General features: G+C 44.5%; 2 protein-coding genes across 8 annotated transcripts in view; both read right to left on the bottom strand.

Moving 5' to 3' along the window:
• Positions 1-4919: 4919 nt before the first annotated feature.
• On the bottom strand, positions 4920-7955 carry LOC132473867 (retinal homeobox protein Rx-like). The gene is made up of 3 exons (XM_060074150.1): positions 6834-7955; positions 6305-6474; positions 4920-5971 (listed from the first exon to the last, which is right to left on the bottom strand). Exons 1-3 carry the CDS (start codon positions 6919-6921, stop codon positions 5165-5167), a joined length of 1065 nt encoding a protein of 354 aa, XP_059930133.1. The 5' UTR covers positions 6922-7955; the 3' UTR covers positions 4920-5164.
• Positions 7956-8062: 107 nt separating this feature from the next.
• The window catches only part of smtnl (smoothelin, like), a 43059-nt gene continuing 30507 nt past the window's right edge, over positions 8063-20614 (bottom strand). For 3 of the 7 annotated variants that reach the window (XM_060076037.1, XM_060076039.1, XM_060076038.1), the window contains 8 exons: positions 15897-15978; positions 15482-15730; positions 15294-15356; positions 15108-15168; positions 14684-14812; positions 14223-14346; positions 11360-11511; positions 8063-8783 (listed from right to left, as the gene is read on the bottom strand). In XM_060076037.1, the coding sequence (XP_059932020.1) occupies positions 8657-8783; positions 11360-11511; positions 14223-14346; positions 14684-14812; positions 15108-15168; positions 15294-15356; positions 15482-15730; positions 15897-15978 (987 nt within the window). In that variant the 3' untranslated portion in view covers positions 8063-8656. Of the gene's footprint in view, positions 8784-11336; positions 11512-14222; positions 14347-14683; positions 14813-15107; positions 15169-15293; positions 15357-15481; positions 15731-15896; positions 15979-20614 lie in introns of all 7 variants that reach the window. The other 4 variants (XM_060076041.1, XM_060076040.1, XM_060076042.1 and 1 more) reach the window with 4 other exon arrangements.

A 20614-nucleotide genomic window follows, 5' to 3' on the forward strand; every position in this document is an offset into this window, starting at 1 on the left:
CACTTGGATGCAGGGAGCTTGGCTAGCATGATCATTGCTTGTTTGACGAAATTTGGTCTTGAATACAGGGAAAACCTTGTCGGTCAGGGATACGATGGCGCATCAGTGATGAGTGGGACTTGCTCGGGAGTCCAGACGAGGATTAAGAAGGAGGCAAAACATGCATTCTATGTGCATTGCAATGCACATTGCCTAAATCTGGTGTTGGTGGATTGTGTCAAAAAAGTTCCAGAAGCTGGAGAGTTTTTCTCCTTGCTTCAACATTTGTATGTGTTTATGTCTGGCTCGTATGTCCATGAGAAGTGGCTGCAAAGACAAACCGAAATGTTTCAAGGTCCACCTAGGGAGCTGCCCAGCCTCAGCGACACCAGGTGGGCGTGCCGCTATACGGCATGCCGAAACATAATGGATCGTTTGACAGCTGTATTGACAGTTTTGGATGATGTGGCTAATGAGTCCGACTCTGAGAGAGCTGTTTCATCAGATTGACCTAAACTTCATTGGACTACTGACAGTCTTTAGAACAGTATTGGGTGAGACAAAATATGTCAGTGATCTCCTTCAGTCACCAAACACTGATTTATTGAAGGCTGTAGATATGGTGGAATGTCTTGGGCAGACTTTGGATGAATATCGCAGCAACCACAGGCGGTTTGATGAAATGTGGGAGACAGTTAAGCAAACATGTGAAAGTTGCAGAATCCCAGTGGCTGTTAGGTTGAAAAGGGTAAAAAAAAACAGGCAAAAACACTAAATGACAGCGTCGTGACCTCAACACTGGGACAGAGAGGGGAGGTTGATGGCAAAGATGCCTTTAGACAACAAATATATCTTCCAATCATTGATCAATTAATTACTGAGATGGAGAAGCGCTTCTCCAAGGCGCATCATCAATATAATGAGGGGGATTCAGGGTCTAAATCCTAACAGTGATTCATTTTTGAGGGAGGACCTAATTAATCTGTTAGGTGGAGAGTACAGTGCAAACACCGAAGACTTGGCCAATGAAATTAAGCCAGCAAAACGACTTCTGGAAAAATATAAAGGAACAGAAAACAGTCCATCCTCAGTCAGTGGTTTCATTAAATGTTTGGAGCCATTTAAAGAAGTTATGTGAGAGCTGTACCGGTTGTGTATAATAGCAGCTGTTCTCCCGGTCACCACTGCCGGCTGCGAACGCAGCTTTTCGGTCCTGAAACTGGTTAAAGACCACCTGCGGTCAACAATCAGTGCTGAACGATTATCAAATTTAGCAGTGCTGAGTATCGAAAAAGAGAGAGCTAAAGCACTTGACCTAAATGTCTTTGTAGAGCGGTTTGCTGCAAAACACAAAAACAGCCGACTGAAGTTGTCTTAAGCACTTGATGGATGAAGCCTCCTGTGTGATACTTATTAGGACTGGTGGATTATAATCAATGTTCAGACTTTTTGATGTTCTTAATTAAGTATTTTTGTCTGAACAGAATAGAACTGAACTGAAGAGAATGACCCTAAGATGTTTTTTCTGAAATTAATTTTGAATAGAATGAGAGGGCCATGTGTGTGTGCCTGACAGAGAAGGGAGGGGGGAGAGACAGTGTGTTCATATTTAGACATACATTGTAGTTCATGGATTAACCTTGATATGGATGAAGTTTTCAGTATTCCTGTTGTATGACTGATGGTACTATTCAGTAGTACGAGTGTTTACACATGACTTTTCTGTATTTTTTTTTCCAATAGAATAGAACAGAATCGAACAGGCCCCAAATATGTGAACCTTAAATGGTTCCTTAAATATATGCAGACCTTTCAAAATGGTTGCATGTAGAAGTACTAACAGTATGAGGCTAGGTTTATTTGTCTCAAGGGCAAATGTCCTGCAGGACTAGCAGACATAAACACTTGTATTTATCTATTGGAAGTGGCTGACTGGGAGCCCAAAGCTGAATATTCAAAACCACCAATATACAAAAGGGATTAATAGACATGGCAGGTAAATGAACTCAAGGGAAAATAAAGAAATGGCTCCTACACAGTGCAGACATGATTTTATGTTTGGCACGCGTAATTTTACCATTTACCTTAATGACCTTAATGATATGGCATCTGAATGGATGTTGATCATTCACATTCTGAAGGAATTCTTATGCAATTATAGAAAACACTGATGAGGTAGTGTAATCAGTTTTCCTTGGTGTTACAAACAATTGTTATATGACTATGTGAGTTAGAACTATTTTTTTTCCCATAAATTGCTCCCTGCACCTCCGCCCCCCCTCTGGACCTATTGCCCCCCCTCTGCCACCCCAGGGCAAAATCTCTAGAACCGCCACTGCTTGCCAAACGAAAAAATAGCGTAACTTCACAAGTTTGTTACCATACGTAGTGTTGATTAGCAGATAAATAGTTAGCCAAAGACGTTGACGTCGCTTAGCAACCGAAGAAGCTGGCGTTGTTGTAAAGGGCCCATGCAAGTGAACGGAGCATTCCACCACGGCATTGAGAAGAGCCGTGTCATAATAGCCCATACCTCCTATATCCCCCCCCCCTCCCCCGTCAAAATTCAGCGCAATGGAATCATAACTCGAACCCTGCCTATAGCCTACTTCATCCTGCCCAACGATATGGGCAGGGTCTAGACCAAGCTCTCCTAATCGGGTCAGCAATAGCCGTGTTTGAATGATAGTGAATGAATGGAACGTTGCATTTTTAATGTCTACAAATATTCTATACTAGAGAGCCAATCAATGAAACCTTAAGTCGGCTCTCTTGCTGCGCAAAGTATGTTTCAGAAATCAGCACATTAAGATAAATGTAGTTGTCACACAAGCTATTTTGGATTTTTGTAATATGGAATTATTTCAGGGGGGGAAATGCCGTGAATAAATGTATGCACAGTGCGTTCAGGATTAGGACTGATATATATGTCGGCCTAGGCCTAATCAATTGTGTTTTAATATCTTTAGCATTCATATTATTAGTCTATTATTTTCGTCGGCTACTCTGCTGTTGGCGTTGATGGGGAGGGGGATATTTTAACCCATTTGAACACCATTTTCCTGCGACATTCCTGCGTCTCCCCCTTCTACATAGCCCGTTTCAGCACCGTGTCAGTGGACAGTTACAATCCTACGATCATCGTGAGTGCAGTGAAAGCGCGTTCACGTTAAGAGGAGTTTCGGGAAACGCTCCAAAGAAATTATCGATGGTTCGAAAGATCCATCGGGAGAATGATCTTACGAGCGAAGATCCATCGTTATGGAGCAGGTAATGTATTTAACATCCGCAGCGCTCAGTGAGGCACAGACACATGTCTGTCAAAAATAGTATTTTCTGGACTAACAATAATATGGAACCAGGAATAACGTGGTCTAGTGATAATAACTATTATAGTGAATACAACTACATAGCGATAGATACATACAAGTTATTTCCCAATCAGATGAATACATACGTATTCATCTGATTGGGAAATAACTTTGTTTCAACACAACAAGATAAGACAGAATAAAATCATTAACTCCAATTAGACAACAGAAACCTAGTGTGCATATACATTAAGTGCGCAACTAAAATAGTTATATAAATGGGTAGATGGGTAGATATTGGGTGTAGGCAAAAAAACAAGGTCCAGTGGCGATATGTGTAAGTAACAGACTGATCTGCAAATAAGAGGAGGTGGGGGATGGGGGTGGTAGTTACGCATTGTGAAGTCGGAAAGCAGTAGACAGGACCTCTACTGACATTTTTTGGGGCACTGAGACAGAAGGAGTCTCTTGCTGAACTCCTCTGCCACTCTAGTGTCATGGTAAGGATGAGATGTGTTCATGATGGCCAGCAGTTTGGTCGCCATCCTCGTCTGCGTTGGTCGATGTTGGAATCCACAGCTTTGATGATGCTGCTGCTCCAGCCACATCTGCCATGAAGAGGGATCGTTCGACCACATTCTGGTGGAACTATCTTTAAATGTCAAATGTATAAATCCATTGGTTTGTCATGTTTACTTATTTGCATACTGATCTGCGTTTATCTGTTTTGTGAATTGGACGAGCTAAAGCTTAATAAACCGTGCATGTCGATGCATGGGTGAATAAGGATTGCCCTCGTGGACACACATGAAACAAGCTACAGAATGGAAAACAATAACACCAAGTAGTCTGTGTCAAAACAACATAATTTAATACAGCCAAATACCTGCCCCAAATGTTTTTATCCACTCAACACTGAACCCGCCCAACAGATATGGCCTCAGATATAGCTTGGATAATATTTTCATAAGAATCTAATCCTTGTCTTGTGAATAAGAACACATCTGGTTTTATCAGTTGGATTAAATTTGCATTATTACATCTGGAATACAAAAATATAAAAGTATTTACTAAAGATCTGAGATTTGACACTCAGATTAAGGATTTATTTGAAGATTATTTGGTATTAAAAGTGATTATGATATGCTGAGCTCACTCTCCAACAGTAGACACCGATGCCCCAACATTGAGTTCCTCTGTCATATCTGCCTGCATATTATTACATCTCATGTAATACTTGAAGAACTTAAATCCAGGCAGCAATTGCAGAGGCTGTAAGCTGATAGACCCTGAGCTGCAGATTGAATTCAGTTCTTATCATCCCACTCTTTTCCATCCAACCCCCACCCCCCAAAGGATTTAGGATGCAATTAATAGAAAAATAAAAACAATTTCTCGTACAATAATAACTATTCTTTGTCAATCAATCAGTGTTTGGAAATATAATACTTTTCGAGGTCACAGCATAAATGCATGGTGGAACTGTTGTCACAGAGAACAAAACAGACAAATCTATATCATGTGCCAGCCTGAATCCTGTGTAGGAACAAGCGTTCAAGTTATTCATACTGTAAGCCTGCGTCTGTATCTACCAAAACGCATACTTAAAGATTGACACAGACTTAACAGTATGGTCCAAACATCAAATACATTTATTCCTTAGAAATGAGTACATAACACAACAGTCAACAAAGTATCGATGGAATTAGACAACATTTTAACCATACAAGAAATGGTTGTGGGAAATTCACAAAAAAGTCACTTGGATAATAATCTTACGGCATGGTTCAGCTCTTCTTCTCTTTCTGTTGCTAAAGCCATTAAGTCCAACGTAGTTATCTACATGATTTAACTATTTGGATATTAAGTTCTACTCAAAACTCCAGGAAGTTGGTGACAATAGCAGCGTTGTAAATGAGGTCTGAGATATAGCCCATAGAAGTCTGAGGCCCCGTCTGTGGGTGGTGGTGATGGTGGTGGTGGTGGCTGAGTCCCTGGGATCCGTCCCAGTACACCTGCTGAGGGTGGGACGGTACCACTTGGTCCACTGACCTATGGCCCCTGCAGCCTCTGGTGAGTCCTCCAAAGATGGACTGATCTCCGGCCTGCCCTGGAAGCACAGGTGGGGGTTTGACGCCCGAGCCCTCAGGCCTGTGGCTCTGGGAGGTTGAGGTGTGGTGATGGTGGGGTGGCCTGCTTTGGTGCTGTGGGATGAGACCAGAGAGGGAGACGGGGAAGTTGCCCATGTGGTTCAACTTACTCTGAGGGTCCTCCTCCCAGAAAAGCGTCCCAGAGAGTTTATATGGAGACTGGGGAGGGTGGGGGTGGTCATGGGGTGGGGGTTGATGGTTTGGATGGTGATGGGGGGGGGGGGGGTGGTGGTGGGGATGGGGGGCTGGTGAAGACGAGGAGCAGAAGCCAGAGTTGCTGCAGAGCTGGAGCCAGTCGGAGAACATCTGTTGACCTTCATCCAAGGACTGATTCTGCTCGGAACGAAATAGGCCACCGATGGTGTTGGCGGTGTGAAAGGTGGAGGTAGAGGAGGTGGTCTGTCCAGGGGAGAGCAATTGGATTCTGTGCTGATTGGTCTCTGGATCTCCCCTAGCACCCAGGATGGTTTTGGACGACTTTGGGAGCCTGACAGTCTTGATACTTCTGGCTCTTCGGTTCTGGAACCACACCTATGGAATGGAATACTGTTACACATTCTCCCTTCATATACCACCTGACCCCGCCTTTAAAAACGGTTTCAGGTTGGTTAGGAACATATCAGCCAAGAGAAAGGTTCTACACCCAGTGGTGTTGTGGTTTGGTTCTTATTTAGACAAACTAAGCTGTAGCCTATATAGACAACACATTGTGGGACAGTCATACGTATTGGAAGCAAGAATCAACGAAGGAGATTGGTAAAGGCATGAATAGGTATTTGGCAGCCTGATTTATGTTTCAATTGAAAAGGCGGCCATCCCGCTCCTCCGCCGTTAATTGGTTCGTTAATTAGTTGCCACACCCACCTGTATCTTGCTCTCAGGCAGGTGTGTGTGCTCGGCCAGGCGCTCGCGCAGGGTGATGTCTGGGTACGGAGTCACAGCGAACGCCTGCTCGAGCTCGGACAGCTGTACTCGGCTGAAGATTGTCCTTTTGCGCTTCCTCTGGCCCTCCATGCAGCCTGAGTATTGTGGCTCTGCAATGATCAACACAATATTGGGGAAAACCTACGTTCGGTTGTTACGTTTCGTAATAACAAAAATAATACCGCCTATTCTGCACGCTTGGTTTGTGAAATAAAAATATAGGATTGAAAAACTAGGCCTATCGTGGATTCGGGAAAAGTATCACAATTGGAAATATTTAAGAGGAAGACTGGTGTCCATGAAATGTAATGTATTATATTAGTACTAATAGTAGTAATAATAACAATGATAACAATAATAATAATAATTAGAATAATTACTATTATTGTTATTATTATTATTAAAATCCAAGTATGTTGCAAGGATATATTATTATTTATCAATAGGGCTAAAAACCTGTCTGACATACCTTTATTTTCTCCAAATAACCCATTCAACTCCAATTCTTTGTGCTTGCAGTTGAGTAATGAGGAGTTGGATTCCATGAAGAGAGCCATCAAAGTTTAAATATCCACTGTGTGTCTCTTCTCCGGACCTGCTGAGAATGATACGAGGGCTCGACTGGAAGTGTGTCACTTATAGCGGGGTTGTTACTCACGCCCACCATCCCGTCCAGGTGTTGTTGTTGGCTGGTGCGGCCCAACCCCCCTATAGGCCCTCCGAGTCTCTAATCCCCTAACCCTGCATCACATTGATGAGGTTGCTTTGAGTCTTGGCCCAGATAAATGACGTGCGCAGCGGTAGAATTGCGCATCGCTGTGTTGTCCTGTGGTCTGTGTGGAGGACTACCCTCTCTCTCTCAGGATAAGAGGGTCTCTAGAAGAGGATAATGGGGTATCTAGAAGAGGATAGTAGAAGAGGATACGGGGGTAAGTGGATAGTATAAAAGGAGGAGGATAGGGCCGGAAGTCAGTGCCGCGCGTCGGGAAAAGGCATCATAGGAAACATGAATCTCTGCATAGAACGCATTTCCCTCTGCATAGAACACAGATTTGATCAATGATCAGATGATCTTCCGATACGCTTATTGAGAGATATTGCCATTCCATTCCATTGTCGCCTACAGATTATTTCTGGTACAGAATTTCCCTAATTCCCTTTCAGACGAAATAGGCATAAGTAGGCCTAAATTAAATGTATGTAAGCCTAATGAAATAATCATGAAATCAATGGTTTCACATAATTTCATTGGACCAAAAATATTGACAATGTAGCTTCAATGTGGAATTTTCTTTAGGAAAGCGGTTTGTGAGCAGTTAATTCAGGCCTCACACCTCTTCTCCCTGCAGTGGATTGACTTTATGCTGGTCGCTCTAGATTGTTATTATTGATTGTTATTATTATTATTATTATAGATGTCTTACTGAACACACGTGTTAATGACACAAATAGCGCACACAAGAAGTCCAAATCGGGTTCCAAGAAAACACACATCATTAAATGGTTTTACACACTTATCCCTTGGATAATTGACAGTTATATTGACTCGTTCACACATAATTTAAATTCCTTTGATGCTATTCAAAAATGCTTTATAATAAATGTGATTTTCATTTGTATGCCTGTCAAAATCGACTAGGCTTATGAGACCTAAACAGTGAAGAACACAGCGAAGTGCAGATTAAAATCACAGAGGCATTTTTTAAACAATTGACAGATTTAGTTTTATTAGACTAACACAAATATGATCTTAACCTACTATGAGATGAGCTCCGGAAAACACAGTAGGCCCTGTCCCATTAACGCTGTTGATTGCAAGTGTTTCAAATAAAGAAAAAGATGGGCTATGCTAAACATTGGATATAAATGTATACATATTTTGGTGAAATGATCCCAATAAAAATTGTACTATCTGTAATTTAACTAACCTTTCCTAATTTCCTGATTGTAACCTATGGGCTACACACCCAACACAACTATGCTGAGTGAAGTTATTGATGGTAAATTAATACAAGGCCTATCGAAAAAAAAAAAACTTTTAATATATCCCTGTTTGCAATACAAAGGGCCAAAAAAATGCTGTATACTTTCATAAAACGAATTAGCTTGAGGACCTATGTTTTGTATTATCAATTCATACACGTAAACAGCAAGTCAACCTACACACTACCCCAATGTAGCGTTCTGAGACACACGCACATCACCGCAGCCTTCGGTAATGTACTCATTCTGCCACCAGGTGGCGCTCTCTTCTATGTAAAGCAGGGAATTGGATCGTTCTTTTGCGGCCCTTCACTCAAACTTCCGCAGGTGGTTGTAGAGGGACTGGACGTAGGTAAACACACACATGGGGTCTGGTTTTCGCCCCATGATCATCATGTCTTCCACTTCAATCAGACGGTCACAGCCCGCCTTTGCCCTGAGTACACACAATGATAGACCAATTATTGGTAAATGAATGACCATCATATAAGATTGGTTTGGTTCTGGTTATTGATGTCTGTGTTGTAGACTGGGTTAGATAGGTCTATACCTGTGTGTGTGTGTGTGTGTGTGTGTGTGTGTGTGTGTGTGTGTGTGTGTGTGTGTGTGTGTGTGTGTGCGTGTGTGTGTGTAAGAGAGAGAGTATCGTAGTGAGTGTGTAGAGCAGGGGTCTCAAACTCGTGGCCTGCGGGCCAATTGCGGCCCGCCGGACGATATTTTGTGGCCCCCTAATTGACATCTAAGTTTAGTCACTTTCTTTTTTTTTTTTTTGCTGAGTCGCTGCGCTTGCCCGGGGGCCTCATTTATAAAGCTTGCTGCGCACAAAAACCTTGCATAAGACGGAGGTGAAATGTACATAGGCCAATGGTATGGCTTCTCCCAAGTGTGTGTGCGCTGGAGATATGCCCTTCTCTCCTGTTTGACTCTTCTGATGTATTCCGAGCTTACTGAAGCATCTGAAACTAACCGCTTATGCCCTGTTTACACCTACCCGATAGTGGGCCCCGATGGTGCCCGATGGCTAAATCAGCAGCTATCGTTATAACATCGGCAAATAGCGTGGTTGCATCGGGAAACACCGTTACTCTTCCCGGGAACATCGTTAGACAACGGGAAGAAACGGGAAGAAATGCTCAATGATCGGGCAACAACGGGCAACATCGGCAAAGAACGAACATGTTTGTTAATTTTGGGTCTATCGGGGTAGAATCGGTTACCAGGTGTTGCTATGGGCTAATCGGCTATAATCGGGAATAGAACGGGAGTACAACGTAAGACATCGCAAATCGTTCGGGAATTTTCCTGGGCACATCGGCTATATTCGTTAATCTTCCGCGCTTTATCGTGTTTTATCGTCTTTATATCGGCAACCTCAACACACGAAAGACCCTCGAGAACCCTAGACAAATAACGATTGTGAGTGACCAGATTGTGTTAAGGAAGACCCTCAATCTGCCACTTGGGTATAAATAGGGGGTGATGGATGGATGTCCTACTTTTATAATTACAGGGTACTTCGCCCATTTAGAACCGGCGTTCTATTATTATAAAATCGCTATTGTAATATAAATAAATATATAAATAAATATCAGTCTAAACCAGTCTCCCCTTTGCCTTTTCCCGAAATGACGCCAAATTACGCCAAACGCGTCATTTGACGTGTTTGGCGTCATTCGAAATGACGTCAAATGACGCCAAACGCACTTCGGGTGTCTTCCCTGGCATACATCGTTATGTTATCGTTATAACATCGGGTATGTGTAAATGCTACCCCGATAAATTGACCCGATCATACATTTTTAGCCCGATGTCACCCGAATCACCCCGACTTCCACATCGGTGGTCCATCGGCCATTAGCGGCCATTAGCGGGATGGTCTAAACGGGGCATTAGCAACTGAGTTCCTCAAGTTGTGGAACTTCATATATCTGAGCATGAAATGTGCTTCAGTTTTTCTCACTGCAAACGTTGGTAGGCTATTTATAGAAAATGTCTATGTTTTGACATGTTTGATTGCATTTTATAACTGCATGGGCCTGGATACGTCGGTAGGTGTGTGTGTGTGTGTGTGTGTGTGTGTGTGTGTGTGTGTGTGTGTGTGTGTGTGTGTGTGTGTGTGTGTGTGTGTGTAAGGGTGAAAGGGTGTTTTGTATCAAGTTGAGGCCGACACATATTAATTGAAATTTATATATCATGAGAAAAAATCATGTTATACATTTAGGAAATTATTACATGCATCTCTTCTCAAAAAATATGGTTTAAACTACTCAGTTTCTCTGCCGCAATCATCTGCGCGTCTAGGGCTTTTTTCTTTTTTTTTTCGTCCCCTGTTAAAATTATGAACAGATGAAGAGCAGCAGTGATCAGGAGTAGGCAAGAAAAGCCATACGTTCAGAAGGACAGTTCATGTTCTGAAGAAGGTTCATGTTTTAAAGAGCCGTTCATGTTCAAAAGAGCCATTCATGTTAAAAAAAAGCATTCATGTTGCAGAACTCTTAATAGTAAAGCTTGAGAAGACTGGATATTTGTACTTTTTTGTGGAATACTTGATGCGGCCCAGCCTTACCCAGACTACCTCCAGCGGCCCCCAGGTAAATTGAGTTTGAGACCCCTGGTGTAGAGAGACTTTATGGTAAAAGATCTCCTATAGATTCCTGAAAGGTGTCCACATGTTGAGTTATCATGTGGTCATGTGTGTCCGCATGATGCACACACAATCAGTGTTGGTTCAGCAGCTCAGATGATTTGAATCCCCATTGACCTTTGCATCATCGAGAGCTGAGAAGCTAAGCAAATGGAAAATACTATACCCCTGAAGGGCTATAATAGAGTCATAAGATCTAACATAGGGATATTATTGTGCTATTGTATTAACTATTTACTCATTATGGTTTTATTTTGCTAATGCTATTCATTATTATTAGCTCTTAGTAATATCAGATGTGAAATGATCTTATGCTAGAGTTCGTTAGGCTTTTCAGTCATTAACCTAAATCCGTTGGTTGCTCTTACTCTGCCGTTCCGAAGGCCAGCTCAAAGTTGTGTTTTCGGGCGGCCGGGGACAGAGAGGTGTAATCGAACTCGGAGGGGAAGAAGGAGTGGACCAGCGCGCAAAAGGCCAGGCCGTCGCTCCAACTGGACGAGAAGTTCTGCAGCTCTACACTCTGCAACAAAGGAGGGAGGAGATGATGTGACACTACAACACACTCACGTTTGTGTGTGTGTTTGTGAGTGTGAGTGTGAGGGCACACACACACTAGGCCATCTTTACCGTGGCCAAGTCCGTTTCACACCTGTACCGTGCTCAAGTCTAGATCGTTTTGCCAGTGTGAGTGCGCAACCTGAGCTGGATGACGTACAATCCATGCAACCCTTCTTTTCCATTAAAAAATAAACATGACGGCTGGCGGTTCACGTGGGTGCGATAGTGAAGTTGAGTTTTTGATCAAAAATAGCCCGTTCGTCACGGCGCGGGCTTTCTTGGTTCACTGGAGAAGGTGGGGCTGCGTACGGAGTCTAGACCTCTAATTTGCACACTTGCGAATGTTTTATTTTTATGAATGACAGCCGCATGCAAGAATAAGTTCACGTCTGAGTTTAGCCTACAAACGCGACAAACTATTTACAAGTGCAAAAACGCCAACATATTCTTTATTTTGCTGACCACTTTTTTTTATCCCGACAAAAGTCTCGTAAGGTTTCTCCTCTGCGTCTCTCTCGTCGATCGCACCATCTTTCAACGTCTTTGTTTAATACGACTGCATCACCTTCTCTCGCATGATCAGCAGCGGTGGGGGGGGGGGGGGGGGGCAATCGTACTTGAGCACGGTTAGGTGTGAAACGGACTTGGGCACGGTACAGATGGCCTAGTGTGAGTGCGCCTTGAGTGTGTGAGAGAGAGAGAGAGAGAGAGAGAGAGAGAGAGAGAGAGAGAGAGAGAGAAATTAGATTCAACAATATAAAAATAAATCACACCATAATCCACTGATTGTCCAATCCAACCTTTAATATTTGGTATTTGATTTAACTACAAAGTGTGTTAAGAATTGTGATGATAGCAAAGTCAGATTCCATGAGATCTATGGGTATTTCACGCAGGAGTTTTAGTACCGCTGTATAGCAGACATTCAGTCTATAGCAAGCAGACGTATCTAAAGCTACCATAGTAGAATATTATCAGTTGACTGACCAACCACTATAATTTAGTAATTGGCATAACAGTGTTACGTATTTTAAAAATCTAAGCTACCCACACATAGACCCAATGAAGCAGGACCAAACATATAAGCCGTAAATACTATACATAGCCACAAGGGGAGCAAGACCTTATTGGAGGCTGCTCCAGCCACAGATAGCAGCGCTTTTATATGTATACGAAGAAGCCGAAGCCAGTACGGCACCCCGGCCACGCCCACTAGGCCACGCCCACTTGACGGTCTCTACCTGAGGACACGAGGTGGGGATCGCCAGAAGAAGAGAAGAAGAGAAGAAGAGAAGAGATCAATAGGTAGACGGCGCAGAGAGCCCCCGGGCCTAAGCCCGGGGGCTTGAAGTAGATCACGGTATTTTCCTCTCACACGTGTTCTACACGATTCCTAGAATTCCCTCCGTATAGCTTCACTTACCATGCCGAAACATGCCGACGACTTTATAATAAATGAAGTGAGTTAAAGCAACCCGGGATTGGACAACTTTCTTCAAGAATACTCAACAACAGTAAGATGTTAGTATTTTCAAGTGTGCCCGTCGTCAAAGAGTTGTAATTCAGACGTCTTTCCCTCTGAATGAACTGAAGTGTGCACTGTGTGTTTCCATGAAGAGGAGTGGGGTGGCCAGACATAAGTAACAGACTGCCATAGCACAGGCACTGTTTGAACTTTATGACGCTATTGCTCCATTCATTTCCCATCCCGTCGCTGTAATCGATCAAGCAGATGCAATTTCTGAATATATCGATCTGACTTTTATTTCCAAACCCACTTCTGTGTCACTTCTTCTCACTTTGTACGAGATTCTCCACTCCCCCTATGAACCATACAATCCCTTATTCTCTTCTCTCTCCTCTGACCTGTATAATTTCCTAGAGTCTCCTCTTTCACTCAAATTATACAAACTCTGGTAGTGGTCTACCAGACAACTCTTTTTTTTTTTTACAACAAAAAAATAGCCACTACTTTGTTGCTTGACAGAAAGGGAAACTAGTCAACCCATTTCTTCTTCTCTTTTCCTGGCTCTGCCCCGTTTTTATTTAGGCTCTTATTTTGTCAGGTTACCTCTGGTTGTTTGTTTAGATGGAGCTAGCTTGCTCCCAGTTAATGAGGGCCCATATGAGGGCCCTAGCCATTGGGACATGAGCTCACTGGTATGGGCAGCTGTGAAAGGTGAACAGGGCAGAATCGGGGCCAAACATCAAAGACCCCTTAACAAAATGATGGTAATGCTCACAGACACAAAAACAGATAAAGTCACACACACATTTACACACACACACACACACACACACACACACACACACACACACACACACACGCACACGCACGCACACACACACACACACACACACACACACACACAGGATGCTGCCTAGTATTGGCCGATGAATTACAATGAAGTACAAGCCGTTCTGCAAGGGCCATGTGTAGTTGATTAGCCCAATAGCAATGCACTACAATGAAGTGAATTAAAGCTCCAGAAAGGCCTGGGCAGACAGGACTCAGGCAGATCATTACTCCTGTGAGGGCAGCATCTGTTACTAGGGAACCAACCTCCTGCTGGGATAATGGCTGAACCGTATACAGCACTGGTAAAACCTGAGGTCTATGGTGTAAACGTTCTAGTGGCCATTCATCTCCACACAGACCCAGCATATGGTCACCTGGTATCCCAGGGTCTTGGATCGGCACCAGTCCAGGAGGATCTGTTTGATGCTGCTGGCGCTGGACACACCGAAGCTCTGGGAGTGCTGGAGTTTAGGTTTATTGTCGGGTGGCTGAGGGTGGCTGGAGACAGGGGGAAGGACTATTATGGGGGTGTTCTCTCACATGGTGGGAATTGAGTAGAGATAATGTTGGATAGAAGAATCCAAAAAGCAGAAGGGAATGAATTTCAGAATAAGTTAATACAAACAAAATAAAGAAACAAATGAGAGAAGAACTTTATGAACCCCTAATGGGAAACGAGTGAGGTAAAACAAAGTATGTCATTAATGAAGATTGAAAGCAGGTACTTATAGAGGGAGTGAAGGAAAGGCTTGGACTAACTGGCTGTAATCGGATTAAGAGCTGCATGTAAACATACTGAGAGTGGAGAATGGTGGGATGAGAGCAGAGTGACTACGTATTTGTCTCAGCCTCAAGTCTTTCAAAGATTGATCGACGGGCCTGAGCACCAATGTTACGTGGCTGTTTCTGTGACCTCACTAGCTCCCGTCTCTTCTCCACTACCTGTCCAACGGACGGCTCTCTGCTGCAAACAACCAGCGTAGGTGTTAGTGAGCTTCCATAGGTACAATCGTTTCACTGTTACCAATAGATTTTTTCCCTCAAATTACTTCCGCTGTTGTGTTGGCTAACACGGTTAAAGGCATTATTTCAGGATTAAAATGGTCTGTAGGCATTTCAATCTTCTAGTCTAGTCTAGCCCCATTTGAGAGAACCCGCTATATTTTTTCATCAACCCTTGTGCTAAATAGTCCATATATTTTTCATGCATGAGGAAGCGATATGAATGAAGAACTGTCTACCGCTTGTCTCAAACTCACCCCTCACACGGAGCCAGGCCGGAGTACGTCACAGACTTAGCTGGAGCTGAGTTGGTCTTGTCTGCCAAAAGAAAAACAATACTTTATACCTCAGTATCTCAATATCAACAAAGAGCATATTGTTATTATTAAGATCTGTCATAAGATGACCAATATCATCTCATGTGGTCTGGGAGCCTGCCTCACCAGGAAGTCTGGGAAATCCCAAATTTCTGATTGATGCAGGGGTCCAGGCTTTGGCTGTATACACTGAGGCAAAGACAGAGCGACATGTAAAGATACCTGCTCAGTGCTCACGCTCCTCAAAACGAATAATGCATTAGGTTAGGAGCCAAAGATATGGGATAGGAGGACAACTTCAATGAGATGCCCACCTGGCTGACAGTATGACTCTGTTGACTGGCTGGCGGGAAGCAAAGCCTCTGTGACACATGAGGACTGGCAGCCAATGGGGCTGCGAGGAGAGTCTGGGCCCCTCATCTCGGCCACTTTGGTCACGGCTGTCATTGGGAGGTGGAGCATCCGGGAGGACACCGCAGCTGTGTGCTCGTGGGGCAGGTTGTTGGGTGGGGAGCTCTGTCCATGCACCAACATTGGGCTTTCTGATAAGTGGGTTAGATATACTGTACATCTATAATATCTCAATGGCATCAAAATGGCAAATTATTTCGCCATTTTGACATGGCAAAATAAGTGAACGAAAACGGGAACATAAAATAGAAAACATAGAAAAGTGTTAGTATCTTGGAACACTGGGACCACTTGGACTCCTGGGACGCGACTCCTGACCTGTGTGGGCCGTGTGTCCATTCTCCGGCCCGGAATGTTTCAGAGCGGGGTCCACTTTGATTGGCTCCTCGTGGTCAACGCTCTGCAACCCACACATATAGACAATGGTCCTGTGGTCAACACCAGACTGCATTACCACTCATCCTTTAAAATGTTTAACACACCTTTTAAAAGTAAGTAATTCTCATGAAACTATTTATTGTGTCTTGCACAAAGCATTCTGGCCCTTTGGTGATCTGCTGGTCTTTACCACAATAAGTAATATAGACGTCTCTTTGTTGAGTCACTGTTGGCAAACTTTACATATTTGTCCTCAGATGATCTTCCAGCACGAACACAGAAGGCTTTTTTCGGGGGGGCTGGCTGACTTTCTGTAATATATAGAAAGTCGGGGGGGGGATTAATTAGGACCACCAAGGGTAACTTCTGTGGACTCCTGAGGTTTCTCTTTAGAGTCTGCTATCCTACACACACACACACACACACACACACACACACACACACACACACACACACACACACACACACACACACACACACACACACACACACACATGCAAACCCACTAACCCACAAACACTTTCCAAGTAGACCTGTCGGCATATCTGCAAACACACATTTTTTGTATAAACACAAGGACATATATATGAGGGGCCGTCTGGGACATTATTCAGAATAAGCATGTGGCCTACCTATATATAGGCCTACACAGGCCTATATATCCTAAAATATCCTCTCACACACATATGAAACCATTCACACACTATACTGAAAACCTCACACATACACAAGTAAAAGCTTTTACATATGCGGCAGGTAGGACGGTTATGATGGGAAGTGCAGCTTGGTCCCGCCCACTGGCACTGATTATCTAGATCAGGTGGCGCTTCCCTTTAAAAAGAGTTGTGAGCCGTGGACGGGAGAATAATATGGCGGTGTGGATTGAAGCGAGAGCCCCTCGATGTCTCAGCTGTGCAAACAGGAGAACGTGAGTCTTGTTGGAATGTTGCGTTTGTTGGTCTTTAGCGCAGACTCATTCTTATGGAGTAGCACAAAACACGGTCCACTGTATGTTTGTAGCCTCGGCTTGTTGTCTGTGAGTATGGTGACCAGTAAATGGTACACGCAAGCTACCAATCTAATCATGTCTAAATTATCACTAGGATTCAGAAGCAGTCCAGAAGCATAATCAGCTGACTGCAGCCCTCGGAATGACTTGAGGATTGTCTTCGTCTGTTTAACCAGCCACTGTTTTTCCTGAGCTTAATTAATTGTTTCTTTTTATTTACTCTGATGTATGAGTGCCTCGAATATTTGCCACAATTGTCTTTGGCTGACCAGAAGACTTGAGCGGGTCTAGGGGGAAGGTCTGCTAGTAGTAGCCTGTTTGCCTAATTGTTTTGTCTGTGTCTTTTATTTCTGTTTCTTCATTGGACATAACCTGCATAGATAAGGGATTGCCGTTTGGTTTTCTAGCTTAGTGGTACAAATTGTGAGGTTCAGCACCCCCCTGGGGGTTACAGATACACAACTGAAACACCTTCACTCAAACAACTGAAAAGCTCAAATATTTTAAGCAAATAAGCTGCCCCCACTAGGAAGCAGGATCGAACACAAGCTGTATTACCCTTACCCTTGGTGACCTTGGGTGTCTTGAAAGGCGCCTCTAAATTAAATGTATTATTATTATTATTATTATTACATGGCACTAGGAAGCAGGATCGAACACATAAGCTGCAATAACTACTCCAGCCACAGATGGCAGCACCTTTAGACAGGTGAGGTAGGCGGAGCCAGTACGTCACACAGGCCATGCCTACTTCACATAGGCCACGCCCACTTGATACTAACCAGCGCGGGGTTCAGATTGAGGGCAGAGACATAGGTGGACCCGCAGAGAGCCTCGGGCCTATGCCCCGGGGCTCGAAGTAGTTCTTCAGTATTTCTCTCCACGCGCAACCTGGTCTCACAGGAATCCGTGAAATGACTACGGACGAATAACTCGAAATCCGTGGACACATCACGGAAACGCGCCGATTTCCGTGATGTGGCCACGGAATTCACTCCAATGCAAGTTAATGACACTGATGTTCCGTGGCTCACACACGGATCGCCGTTTCAACGAGCGAGTCGACCACGGGGGCTTAACTCAAAACCCGGGGTGGTCTCACTGAAACGCTTAAATTGTCCTTGTTGTGTCAACGGAAGTTGCTCCAATGCAAGTAAATGACAATGATATTCCGTGGCACACACACAGATTCCCGTTTCAATCTGTGTGTGTGCTCCCGTTTCAATCTGTGTGTGTGCCACATTTGACCACAGCGGGGGCTTAACTCAAAATCTGTGGTGGTCTGACGGAATCACTTCAATTGTCCGTGATGTGGCCACGGAATTTGCTCCAATGCAAGTAAATGACACTGTTATTCCGTGGCTCACATACGGATATCGGCGTGTTTCCGTGATGTGGCCACGGATTTCGAGTTAAGCGTCCGACCGTAGTCATTTCACAGATTCCTGTGAGACCATGTTGCCACGCGTGTTGGATACAATTCACTCCCTTTTGCTTCATAGTTACCATACCGAAATACTTATAAAGTGAGTTAAAAGCGATCCGGATTGGACTGCTTTCTTCAAAAACGCGACAATTTGGTGACCCCGACGTTCTGGGAAAGGACAGAGGTACGAGGCTTAGGAGACGCCCGGCGGGCGCAACGCTCAGCAGCTCAAACTCGCTCCATATCTGATTGATCAGTTCGTGGTGCAGAGTCCAGTCTCCTAGTTGGGGACCCCCCCTCGATATTATGTCTGCCCCTCTGTTCAGGACACCGGGGACGTACACTGCTCTGATGGAGAGCAAGTGTGTGTGTGCCCAGCATAACAGCCGTCTCGCTATGCTCAACAGCTGTGCCGAGCGCACGCCCCCTTTGCGATTTATGTATGCCGCTGTCGCCTTGTTGTCCGTGCGAATCATTACGTGTTGATTCGTTAACATTGGGGCGAAGTGTTGGATCACTTTCAACACAGTGAGGAGCTCCAATGCGTTCATATGCATGGTCACGGGGGCGGCCAAACGCCACTCACAACCGGAAACTCGCATGTTCCTCCCGAGCCCGACAGAGAAGCATCCGTGAACACTGAGATGTGTGACGTTTCTCTGCCCAGCAGCACTCCTCTCGTGAGAGTTCGGGGATCGCCCCAGTGGGTCAAATCGGGGCCCACTGATAGGGGAATGGTCACTTTGTGCCGCAGTTGACGCACCGGGTCAATGCGCAGGCGAGAAATCCATCTCTGCAGCCGCCTCATGTGAAGAAGCCCCAGCGGCACCACCGTGTGAGCGGCTGACATCATGCCCAGCAGCCTCATGACAGAGAGGGCTGACACGACGCTGCCCGGGGAACAGCGGCGGAGGAGAGACCACAGCGTCTCCATCCTCTGCTGTGAGAGCCGTGCTCTCATTACAACTGAATCCAGCTCTATCCCCAAATACATCACACTCTGTGAGGGGAGGGGGGAGCTTTCCTTCCAATTCATGGCGAAGCCTAAATTCGACAGGTGAATTAACAGCTTTTTTGTCTGAATAGCTGCTTCCTCTTTGGAGCGATCCAGCAAAAGCAGATCTTCCAAGTAGAACAGTACTCTCATTCCTGTTGCGTGCAGCGGCTGGAGAGCCGTCTCCACGCACTTGGAAAACGTTTGTGGGGCTAGAGAATAGCCGAACGGGAGACGGTTGTACTGGTAGTGTGACCCTTGGAATGAGAAACACAGGAATTTCCTGTGTTTGGGGATCCCTGTGACGTGGAAGTATGCGTCCTTCAAATCTATTGAGGTGAACCAGTCGCCTGGTTGCACACACTAACACTTGTCTGATTGTTAACATGTGAAACGGCCTCCCCACGATGTATTTGTTGAATAGGGCTAGATCGAGAATTGGTCTCAGCCCTCCTGTTTTCTTGGGTACCAGGAAATAACGGGAATAGAATCCCTGCATTTCCTCTCCCTTCGGGAATGTGGAAATCACTTTTTTTGCTAGAAGCTGCTGGAGCTCCGACAAAAGTGACAGCCGTTGATCCCTGGATGACGGCGTTGTTTTCACAATCCCGTTGAATCGTGGCGGGACGGAGGTGAACTGCAGGGTGTGACCCTTGCTGATCATGTTACGTATTTTAAGCACATAAGCTGCCCCCACATAGCCACTAGGAAGCAGAATCTAACACACAAGCTGCATTACCCCCACACAGCCACAAGGGAGCAGGATCAAACATACAAGCTGTAATATCTACCCCAGCCACAGAAGGCAGCATCTTTTAGACAGACGCGGAAGCCACAGCTAAGACGTCACATAGGCCACGCACAATTCACATAGGCCACGCCTACTTGGTTCATTCGGCAGAGAGCCTCGGGCATAAGCCCCGGGGCTCGAAATAGCTCTCGGTATTTCTCTCTATTCAATTCAATTCAATTCAAAGTGTTTATTGTCATATGCATAAATGAGACGTTCTCAGTTGTGCAATGAAATTCTTCCTTTGTTTCCACAGACTGAATGCCAAGATTTTTTTACAAGATAGATAGAACAAATAATACATTTAAGTTAAAATAAATAAATAAAACGGAATGGTGCAAATCCAAGAAAGCCAAAGTGCATGAGCAATATGTAAACAGCTGCGGCAGTCCTGAGGTAGAATACTCCTTAACAACAGACTCCTATCTGTTGTTAAGGA

The sequence above is a fragment of the Gadus macrocephalus genome, chromosome 16 (assembly GCF_031168955.1).
Source record: "Gadus macrocephalus chromosome 16, ASM3116895v1".
In the NCBI taxonomy this organism is placed as follows: domain Eukaryota; kingdom Metazoa; phylum Chordata; class Actinopteri; order Gadiformes; family Gadidae; genus Gadus; species Gadus macrocephalus.

What these genes read in the sequence shown, in the direction of transcription:
- LOC132473867 (XM_060074150.1), bottom strand. Translation starts at nt 6,921, where the DNA reads ATGGCTCTCTTCATGGAATCCAACTCCTCATTACTCAACTGCAAGCAC. An exon ending in GTTATTTGGAGAAAATAAAG is followed by an intron (nt 6,475 to 6,833) that starts GTATGTCAGACA and finishes TGATCATTGCAG; the next exon opens with AGCCACAATACTCAGGCTGC. An exon ending in TGCCTGAGAGCAAGATACAG is followed by an intron (nt 5,972 to 6,304) that starts GTGGGTGTGGCA and finishes TCCATTCCATAG; the next exon opens with GTGTGGTTCCAGAACCGAAG.